Raw genomic sequence first — 12,005 nt, forward strand, 5'->3', positions numbered from 1 at the left:
GCTCACGTGCCGGTACCAGTACCTAACGTTCATACGGAGGATCTGGAGAACCAACGCGCCGAGAGATCGGCCTCGCCCATCTTGGATTACGTGGATTTCGGCGGATACACCGGATCGAACGGGGCTTTCAGTTGGTACGCTGATTACCCGGCGCATCACTGAGGGTCCCGAGGGAAGCGAAACGTTGGTGTACGGTCGCGATCGATCCCCCTGACGAGCGTTCCATGGCCACCGAGCTCGGACTCGCCGTCTGAAAGTGGCCGTTACGGTTGCCACCCCTTTGCGTTTCAACAATCGAGGTTCACGTATGCGCGTACACGTGCATACACGGAGGTCGATGAGCGCGAGGAATCGCCACGATTCTACGAAAACGAGAAACTTCTTTTACGCGCGGGGTGCGCGTAAATTCGTATACACAGAGTACTCGGATAACAAAAAGTGGGTTTTAGAGAGACATCGGGGACTTCGAGGTTTTTTACCGTTTTTTCTTTACGATACTATTCACCGGACCGGTTCGATCTTCGATACCCTCGTATTTTTCGTATCTATTGTTAGTACAAGCGCGACGAAATAATTCTCACGAGTACATCACCCCGGTATCCGAAGTGACAGGGAAACGATTATGGTATCGGGACGGTAGAATCTCTTTCGATGTCGAGTCTCGTTCATTTGAGTAGGAACGAAAAGGAATACTTGTTCAAACGTTCGAGGTGGCTCTTTGCGACAGCTGTGTTACGTAGATGTTCGTATGTTGGAGTACTCGGACACGGGAAGCTCCAGCGAATCGAACCATTTCGTAGTCCTCCACAAGGGGTGGCAACCCTAGAAACCGAATCCGGAGAAATTGGACCGTGTAGTTCGAAATTTTTTAATTGTTCCGTACTTACCCTCTTCGCGGCTCGAGCTTCTCGATCTTTCGCCGGACAACGACTATTGGATCACGGAGATCGAACGAACGTTATCGTTGTCGCACGATCGATAACGAATAGAACGAAAGAATTTTCAAGCGCAACGAAACGCGAACGAAATAGTTTTATTTCTCGTTAAAATTCAACGAGCTTTGCGTCAAGTGTCGTTAAACAACGAACACTCGAAACCACTGTGCGTTAGAATTAAGTACGTTGTTGTATTCTAATGTTTCATGTTCTGTTACACAGTCACGACTGTTTGTAATTATTGTTACAATAAAAACGAGCGCGAGTATCGCGACTCTTGAATTTGCGTATCTTATTCGTCCGTAAGGGAACGATTCGCGTAACGAGCGTTCGCGGAACGAAACTTTTACCGTGGTTCGTTTTTTCCTCGATTCGGATCGTTTTTCTTGCGAGATGTTTCCTCGTTGAAAGAAAAATCGAGAGTTAATTCATCGTTTCGCAATCCGTGGCTTTGTCTTCGAAATACGAGCAGTGAGAATTTAAGAGGCCGACTTCCGGAGAAGATCCGAACGGAAGTGCCCGGGCTGATATACGAACGTACTTACGCATTTCACGAAATGATATCCCACGCATCGTACGCGAATAATGGAACGTGTACACCGAAGTAAATCGATCGAAATACGAGGGAACGGGCAAGGAGAGAACACACGGGGAATCTTTCACGTGGCATCGAGCAACATTTATTTAGAGTAATAATAGTTTTATTTCTCGGTATATCATCATACCCACCGTTACAATACAATAAATAGCGAGAGAACGATAGTGCGTCTCGTTACGGTAATATCTATTAGTTTTAGGTACAACGATAACAATCTCGTCGAGGCGAGCATCATTCCAATCCGACACGCAATTAATTTAACGAGCCAACGAATTTCGCGAATCACGAATCACACGAATCCTTAAGTACCTACATCGCAGCCATCTCGCATCGGCGAACGGTGAGAAACGATAGGATCGATTCGACGTTCGTTATTATCCTCGTCACGCTCTACCCTTCGATTTCCACGCGATTCCCGCTCGTTCTTTTCACGTTCGTTGATAATTCGGGAAATCAACGCCGAACGACAGACGGTGGCACACTGTTCGTACCCGATTAACGTCGACGCACGTTAACGATAACGAAGTACGAAACCGGAGCAACTGTTCCGTCTTTCTTCTTTTATCTTTTTGTTACGAAAAACCGTTTAGGAACTTAGGAGCATCGTAGCGTAAAAAATACACACCCTTGTTCGCGAGTATCGGAACACTCGCTATTTTTTGTAGAAAAAAAATGGTGAAAACTACGTTTGGAGAAAAATCGGATTCTCGTTGCGGGTAAATCAATTTTTATCGTCGAGACGATTCTTCTAACAAACTTTCTAATATTATTTCCAAGGATTTGAAACGTTGTTTTCTTGCGTAACAAGAATTTCGTTTTTTTTTTTTTTTTGCATAAAAGGAGACGTAATATCGTTCCGAAAAGTCCATGTACGATAATTATCTACTTCTTTTGCAATGTAGAATACCAAACGAGGGAATGTTTCTTCGAGACTTTCGATGATAAGTTTGTAACAATTTTGCATTCACTTTCGATAAGTGTTCCAATACTTCTGGACGAGGGTGTACGTATACACGGTAGTCCCTCAATTATTTGACATCACGTAATTGTAAAAGAAAAAGCTCATTTGCTGTAAAAGCGATACAACTTCGAAAGTCACAACTTGCGAATTGTTTATCAACTAGTCTTTCGAATTATGTTATCAAATAAGTAAACGAGCAATGTTCTAAAACATAAACGAACCGTATCGTCCCTATTTTATTTATTCACGTTTATATTCAAAATTCAACTCGACAAAAATTCGTGAGATTTGTTATTTAAAATGTAAGTTAACCAAAGCATGTATTATACTCTAAGAACAGATGGATGTTATACCAATGTATGTATATGTACCTACCAGATACTCTAAGAAAAAAATCCCCTAATTTTTCAACTCTCTCGATTATCCAAACAACCCTTCTCCCCTACTGAATCGAATAATTGAGGGACTACTATAGTTTGCGGACTATGGTTCCGCGAGATTTCCTCGAGCGAGTAAATTGTAGAATTCGCGAATATAAATAGAACTATCCGTGCAATTAGGCAGGCAACTCTTTGGAATCTCTTTGACGTTATCACAATCGAATGTCGAAACAATTTGTACATACAAGGTTCGTTCGAATTATCGTGCGAATTATATACCTTAGGGGTCGTTCCACGCCAAATCGATCGCTTTCTCGAGGTCAGGGATCTCGATAAAATTAAAATATAGAACTTGAATCGTTGTACTGGTTTACACTTCGTTCAAAAGATAGCTGAAAGTTTACCTTTCTTGCTTACTTTTACGAAAATCTTCAAAACTATCGTCCATACTGAGTTTTCATTTTTTGGAAAATTTTCTTTCGAGTCGAGCAATTGTTTCTACAACGTGAAAATTATAGACAAATTCTTATTTCGCGAATATTCGAGTCAAAGATCCGGTCCTGATTCTTTGAAACCTTCTGTAGAAAATATGTAATTTCCAGCGTCGTTATTTCGTAATTAACATCTTCACGGTTAAAGATCATAGTGCATCCTGTTTCTTCCGCAAAATTTAACACTCCAAGATTTCCGGAGAACCGTGAGCACAATGTTCCTTATTATTTTGCAATTCTACGCGAAACATATTCTTCAACTTCGCGATTACTTGATCGGTATCTTACGTGGTGTTGCTCGAAGTAGATTGTACGTCTATTAATTGCCATTTTGAGCGAAAATTTTTTCGGACACAAAATCCCGACTGTTTGATTTATCGTTTCATTGGTGAAAATAATCGGTTAACAGTGAAACGAAGACAGAATTTATTCGCGTTGTATTAAACGGAATCGGCAATTCCTGGTACACCTTTCGTTCAATGTAGATCAATATATAAAGGGGATCGATAAAATTATTTCTGAGATACAAACGACACCATTGAAACAACCATGAGATTTCCCTATTTCGATCGTGGACCTCATTCATACGATATACTTCAAAGCCGTACGGTTCGCTGCTCGTAACAGCTGGACGTATGGGTCGATTCCCTGAAACTTTAACAACTCGTCCAGATGTTACTCGTGAAATAACCACGTTGGAAATTATACACTTTACAGAGATAGTTTCAAAGAATCGAGTCACATTTTCTCCAAGATTTTTAACACCGGATCCCTGACGCAAAATTTACAAACCAAGAATTGTTTACACTTTTCCCGTTGTAAAAACAATTATTCGACCCGAAGGAATATTTATTTCTAAAGCCGGATCCCTCTCGATGAAAACAAAAGAAAGAGGAACTCGATACGATCGAGTAGCACCGGAGATAAAAATTTATTCGTGCAATCCATTTCCGCGAAAATAGACAAAAATAACAAACTTCAACGTCCTACGTTCTTGTAACAAATTGAAAACCAGCGAAAAACGAACCAGCGATCTCGAGGACGGAAAGTGATCGATTTGACGCAAAATGGCTCCGTAAGTTATTACAAATTTTCTTACATACAAGTATTCTATGTAAATGTTCTATACGAAAGAAACCGTGAAATAACCCCGCTGGAAATTACAAGAGATACTTTAACGTTAAGTAATACAATATTGATAAATTACTTACTCTAATCTTCTGCTACAGAAATACTATCGCCTAAAATAAAATATTGTACTTGCGTGTAGAAAATATTATATCTACAGGATGTTACTAAAATCAGGTATCCAATTTTAGAAACGTATTCTTCTCCTTGTAACACGATGAATTGTTCGTATCTCGTTCGGGTTCAACTTGAACGAATAACTGTTACGGAAATTATATTTTTCGTAATAAAAGTTCAATCGTTTCGTACGAATGTTGTAAAATTGCAGGGACGAGAAGTCTCTAATGTAAAAAGATCTCAATTTTGTAACAGTGAATAGAACACGCTCCTCGATTTGGATACCTCGTCTCAAGTACATCCTGTACGTTACTTTGTTTACCCTATCTGTATTATTAAAATATCGTTCGCATCTTGTCGAGGGGTTGGCGATAAAGTTCGAGGAAACAGGAGAGATCCTTTGCACAAGAACGTGAGGAGGATAATAAATTGTTCGTCGAATCCGAGCACACCATTTTCGGTTTCGAACCGTGTCTGTTTAACGTCACACTGAAACACTTAAACGTAACAGTAATTAGTGGTATTAACATCGAATCAACGTTAACTCCCTACGTCGTCTGTCGCTTATACGCGTATAATTCTGTTGTAAGTGTGCTCCCGTTCGTTACACCTATGCATGCATTTATACACGATCGAGAGCGGTAGAGACACTTGCGTTAACCCTTCGACTTCGAGCCGAGACGTACGCCGCGTGCGGAAGATCGTCTCGTGCATCTAGAGTACGCACACGGTGAACGCCTATGGGGCGTTTAACGCACGCGATCGACCGACAAGTGACCGTAGCCGTTCGTCGTAGAGAAAGGGTTGTATATAATCGCCGGAAGAGACGCAGCGAACACTTCAAGACGTGCTCGAGAAGAACGATAGATCGATAGCTCTTATTTCGGTCGTTGAACACAGTCGATGCACCCTCGCGGGTAAACAACCACCGAGGTAGGTAAGTACCTCGCGCGTTTAATTACTTTCGGCTTTCTTTTTCCTTTCTTTCGTCGAGTGTTTTTTGTTCGACGAAGTTCGTTCGTTCGAGTGCCATCCTTATTCGATTCGTGAGCTCGCTGTATCTCATCCAGCGACCGTACACGCGGAAATACCCGCGTGCTTTCGCAACAGTGAGAATTTTCTGTCGAGAGAGAACGTCGTTCGTCGCTTTTTGATACTCGCGCATTCGATAAACACACACTGCGATTCACCGTGAGAAAAATATCCTTTGTTCGTTCGTTAATTTCACAGAAATCACACTCAGCTTATTCGTAACTAATCTTAATTTTTGTACGTCGCTGAATCGCGCATACGTCGACGAGAATTTTGTTGTACACCCCAACGAAACGGAGATCACACCGTAGAAAAAATGATATCTTGTTTTGCGATTTCGTTCGACGATTCTCTTCCGATCGAACAAAGGGATGCGTTTTGATTTTGCGAAACAATTCGTCGTATTACAATCGAAACACGAAACGAGCGTTCGTTCCGAAAACACTTTTAGTACGATTTATATACGTTTAGTCGAACAATTAATAAATGGTTGCGTGAAATCTCTTTGTTATTCGGCAATCCGTGCGTTTAAATGCACGTATCTCGATAACCATTGCGAATCAGACCTGTGTACAGTTCGTCGCCGAGAAGAAGGCTAACGAGTGTATATATCCCCACTCTAGTCTACTAACTCCCCTACGAAAATCGACAGCGACCAATAGCGACAATACGCGCGATGGTGGGGAGAGCTGGTAGACAGTGAACCAAGGTGGGGATGTAAACACTCAACCTTTTTCGTGCAGACGAATAACACGTTGATGTAACGCGTTTCGCTTAGAATTAATTTTATAACCCACTGACAAAGTATTCGCGTTTCCTCCCAAACCACCCTGTATAACTCTACACATTGTTCGTTAAGTTCGTAACAGTAATCTTCGAAACATTAGTTCTCCGTGACTTTTCTCTCGACGTTCAAGCAAATTCTTTCGCGCGAAAAATGAAACTGTCCCTCGTTACGGTATTGTATTTATAAACTTATCGTAGTTAATTAACGAGCCTATTCAACGAAATATTCCATCTCTATTATTAAACACGGTTTCTACTTAAGGTAAGAGAGTAAAAAAAATATATTGTATTTGAACTATAATTAAAGACAATGGTTACTCGGTTGATCGTATCCGTTATCAAACGATAAATTTTCAAAATAAATTCTTTCGTTGACTGAACAGGAACGATTATTATATCGTATTAATAATTGTTGTCGACTCTCCTTAATCGTTCGTAAAGCGATGAATTTTCATTTCAAATGTTTTCGAAGTGTTTCGTTCATCCAAAATGTCTAATTAACAATGACATCGGGTTATTATTTGATGTGATACACAATCGTTGTTTCTAGGTCGACAAAAGAATTCTGTTCGAAAATATAATCAACCGAAGCAGGTAAAAATCTCCTATCATTTTTTATAAGAAATATGCAATATAATCGAAACATTGGTCCATTTGTGTGAATTCACCGACACAGAAGTATGCGAGTACTCGTTTGCGATAAAATGGTTCCATTATCTTCCATGAAATTCGATCACGAGAGAGTTAAACTGTACCCGATGATTGAATAAGAAACGAAATCTCAAAGTGGTGCACGGTGAAATAAACAAATAAAAAATATAAAGAATAATTACATTTTTTACAAATTTTAGTTACAGAATATCGCTAAACGTAAATGTTCAATTACGGCGTACGTATGTTTCCGACCAATGTCGGGTGACGATAAAACTGGTATTACTGTTCGTTGAAGGAACTCTGGCTCTAAAAATACCTATCCAGCACAGAATATCCAATTTCTTACTTTTTACGAACATTTTAGTACTCGGAGAAACTTCAATTCCATAAAAGCACCGACTTTAAATATTTAACCTCAGGTCCGGCCTTGTGCAAACTTTTATAAGAACGCCCCTCTACTGGAAAGTAATTTAAAAAGGATAAAAATATCAATAATCATTGTATATTATTGTAATCACGCGCTAGAATGTGTACAACCTGTAACGTAAAGTATTACGAACGAAAAAGGAAACAACTGGACGAAAAAAAGAATTTTGAAGCAAAAAATTTCATAATTATATTTATGGGATTGTAATTTTCATTTTGCGGGTTTCTGTGTCACAGAAATTCTTAATTAATTTATCATTTTCGGTACACGATATAAATAAATCTGTTAAACGTTCCTGTGACGCGGTGGATCGTAAATAGTTTGTAATTATTTCGAGTCTCGACAAACTTCGTAAATTAAAACTTTCGTTCGTTAAAAAAAAAAAAATGGTTAACTTTTAATCAGGCATTTTGAATGCTGGCGTTGATTAACCACCCTTGCACGGTGAACAACCTGCCCACCTGCACGAGGCGGCCCTGTTTTTCCCGCATTCGGAATTAAATCGTAAAATGAGATTTAATTATTCGAATTAACAACCAGATGCACGATAACAGTGATTTTTACTCCATTTTTTAATTTTTTTCCTAACGATGGTATTTACGATAAGGTAAAGGAAATTCAATTCCCTCTTCTTTTTATCTAACCGTATAAAAATCTGGAATACTCGCATAAATCCGACACGAATTGTACTTCGACGTCTCTTTCTCATTTCCAACAGAAAATTATTGTTTGTTATATTCTATCCGACTCGATGCACAAAATGGTATATTAAAAGAATGTTTGTACAAAAAATGAACCATAATTTTTATCGAGTCCACTTTACCGTATATAATATACACTTAAATATTAATACATGTAATAATATAAACAGTAGTAAATTATGCGAGACTTCTGAATAGTAGTGTGCTTCGTATCGTTAAATTTCAGGAACGCATATCTTGGGTGAAACCATCTTAAAAAATGTTTCTAGAAGTAAAGTGTACAATCTTTTTGAAAAAAATGTTCAAATAAAAAGCAATACGATCGTCAGCCCATAGAACAAATCTCTCTGTATGATAAATATAACAATTATTTAACCGATTATTAGATACTTATCGTATCGATAAAGAAAGAAAATAAATGCATTCTGAAAATTAAAATTCAAAATGATACGTCGTAAACTTACGAAAAAATTAACATTCAACATATTATAGAGAAAGAAAAGAAAGAAAAAAAAATCGTGGACAGAATATTCGATCGAAATGAAGTATTTAAACGTCTGTTTATTTTATTTTTTAAACAATCCGACGAATTTGTTCGTAACGTCAGCCTATTAAAATTCAAAGACCTCGCATAATAGTCCCTTCGCGTGTTTCCACGATTGAAAATAATGCTAAGCTTTTTTTGCAAATCAACGAGAAATACTGCACGACTCAGGAACGAAGATAGAGCAGTATCTTAAGCGCGATCACAAATGTAAGGTTGTACTGAATGTATAATAATGAGCTAAGTGCACGCGGTCGAATGCGTGTTATTGTTGTTGTACTTAAATGGCATTAAATACGGCACCGAGGCACGTGTTCGTCTCGCAATGGTGCACATAAGCGTATTAGGTGTGTCGCTGAATGAACTCAAATCACGATCCGATTCAAACAAGATTCGACACGGAAACAAAAAATAGTATCGTTATTCCCACGAGTAACTGCGTGTACAGGGTGGGACCGAAATCGTGATCAAACCAAAAGAGGATCGATTTCTCGTGCAAATATCAATTGTAATTTCTTTCTCGTTTCGCTCGTGCTTGTATTCTTATTAAAGATCGAAACTCTCACTTTACGTAAAATGCACTGACGAAACAATAAACTGAAGATGCAGCGTAGGAGATGAAATGCTGGAAGTATTATTATAAAGAGCTTACACACCGTATCGAACGTAACGTAAAATCGAAACTTAAAAGAAAAAACTCTTTCTTTTCAATTCTCTTAACGATGTTTGTACCACGTTCGTTCACGCTCGACGCAATTTGAAAAATCATCGCACGTTTACGATCGATTCGAAACTTTCGAATTTCTTACTTCTTTTCTTCGTAATATTCAAATTCCTTGATTTCGTATCTCGTTGAAAGGTAATTAAATTTTTTCCGATAATAAGAAGAAACTAAGGTAACGTACGTTCTCCCGTAAAATAGTACGAAATACGTGGTGTTCCGTTCGTTGCACGGCAATTGAAATGTAAGCAGACTGTAGAAATTAACTTCTCTCGAACTTTTTGATCTTTCGCCCGAACAAAAGATATTACGTACGGCTAGATGGTATCGCCTCGTATAGCATAACTAAATTTACTCCCAGTCACGCGAGATGTTTCCTATCCACGAAGTTGCTGCTAGACGTTAGAACCGTGCGGCTCGTGGCAGGTGTTGCAGGAAAAGATTGAACGGAATTAATTGCACGGCTTTTTGCTTCGGAGATGATAAACGATAATAATACTGACGATAATTCTACACGTTACCGCGGTCGTTCTCACGAATTTATATATTTCGACCGATGTTCGCGTAATTGCATTTTAAAACTCGATGAAAATCGGACGATACAAATCAAGCGATTCCTGTTCGACAATAACGCTATTGAATTTACCGATACTTCGAAAAATACGAATAAAACGTGTTCGATATTTCAAACGACGATTTTAACGACGCAGAGAAATATTTTACTTTTTAATTTCACGGTTGTTCGATGCAAATTGTTGCAGTTTCTGGTATTTTCGTCTGCGTTCAATCGATAACACGTATTATTATTATTATTATTATTATTGTAAAAAAGAAAATATTCTACGGTTTGATTAATTTTGTATGTATCATTGTTCGATGTGCTTCAAATTAAAAAAAAAAAGAAAAGAAAAAGAAACAAAAGAAATGTACATCGTGCTTCTAATCGATTTTAACCGCAGTTACATATATGTGCATACGTTTTCGCAACGTACGACACATCCAATACACTTATTGCTGGATGCACGTGCATACAACGCACCCATAAGAATAATCACTTTCGATCTACGCGAACGAACAACGCGATCCAGGTACGACCGTCTGATAAGATCAGCTGAAAGCGTGTAACCGATTCACTGTATCCGATTATTATTTTTACCGTAATCGTCGATGGCGTTAGATGAAAATCGAAAACGATACGAATATAAAAATTATTATCCATCGTTATTCCTATGTAATCGTAATTCTTGTTAACTCTACGAACTGCAACGATCTGCACCCGTGGCTGTGAACGTACAACACGGGGAAATATAACTGTGATTTAAATTAACATATAGTAAACAACGCGTAAAAATCCCGAAACACGGCGTTTCTGTATTGAAACGTCGCTCGTGAAATATCTCCTTGTAAATATCATCCTATAAAACACGAAAACTATAGTTCTATTAACCCTTTGGAGACGGAATACATTTTATATACGATTATCAGTCAATCGAAACAATTTTCGAATCGTTATGAAAATAACGTTAATTTTAAAGTTATTTGTTTCGTCTTTGAAATTCATTTTACTTCAATGAATTATAGGTACCCGAATTATAATTAGAAGATTAATCTTTATCGAATACAGACTGCATATTTTATAGTTATAATATCTTTGAATATAATCATCGATATGAATATTTAATGCAATTTTATCACCAGTCCTTCACAGTAATTGTCTCTATACTTTTAACATTTGCATGTAAAATTTAGAATTGTACCATACGTTTGTAATAATTTACAATACATTTTCTATCTTTGGTACAATATTTCTAAATCGATGAGAAAACATATTATTATTTTCGAGATCAAATTTACCGATTAATGTTGTTGGATTTATTTAGTCACGGTTTGGAACAAGATGGCTATGTCGAGACTAATCAGATACCGACCCCAAAGGATTAAATACTCGCTAGACATATTCAAATATAACGAATTCCTATAAGAATACAAAGAATCTTCGTTTTGTGAACAACCCTTTGAAATGATCAACTACGTTTCGCATTTTGTGCATTTATCTGTGCATTCGTTTAAATAGGAAACGATCATTTTTGTACGAAACATTGAATCCGATATTCAGAGAATTCATTTGCAAGAATTATCCAGATTTTTTTATGTAATACGAGATAATGGTATGAGCACCAATCACTGTGCAAAAACCAGCCTTCAATGTTCGCGATTTCTCGAGTCAACTGGTAATTTTCATCCTCCGTACGCAGAAGAGCAACAGTTTTCCATGTTTTCCACAGTGGATGCAATTCCAGTTGAGTAACTCGAGTTTCTTGGGAAACGAGACGCTAATGGCAGATTACGAGCGATGTTTGTCCTTGATTCTAATATCGTTATTACCTCAAATTATGACAATCAACCGCAAGCAGTCGCAGGGAGCTACTTCGTCCGTAACTTCTATGAATATGCAATGAATCGCATAATGGCGAGAATATCGTGTCACGGTATAAAAATAACTTTTTGTTTTACACACTCGCGTTGAAGC

General features: G+C 38.1%; 1 protein-coding gene across 7 annotated transcripts in view; it reads right to left on the minus strand.

The window, feature by feature from the left end:
• Window positions 1-1,588: 1,588 nt before the first annotated feature.
• The window catches only part of LOC143145077 (uncharacterized), a 36,581-nt gene continuing 26,164 nt past the window's right edge, over window positions 1,589-12,005 (minus strand). For all 7 annotated transcript variants that reach the window (XM_076308106.1, XM_076308105.1, XM_076308103.1 and 4 more), the window contains one exon: window positions 1,589-5,107. Coding sequence is in view for 1 of the 7 variants with exons in the window: in XM_076308108.1 (XP_076164223.1) it covers window positions 5,095-5,107 (13 nt within the window). In the remaining 6 variants the exon portion in view is untranslated. The remainder of the gene's footprint in view (window positions 5,108-12,005) is intronic.

Source organism: Ptiloglossa arizonensis, chromosome 3 (assembly GCF_051014685.1).
Source record: "Ptiloglossa arizonensis isolate GNS036 chromosome 3, iyPtiAriz1_principal, whole genome shotgun sequence".
Lineage (NCBI taxonomy): Eukaryota > Metazoa > Arthropoda > Insecta > Hymenoptera > Colletidae > Ptiloglossa > Ptiloglossa arizonensis.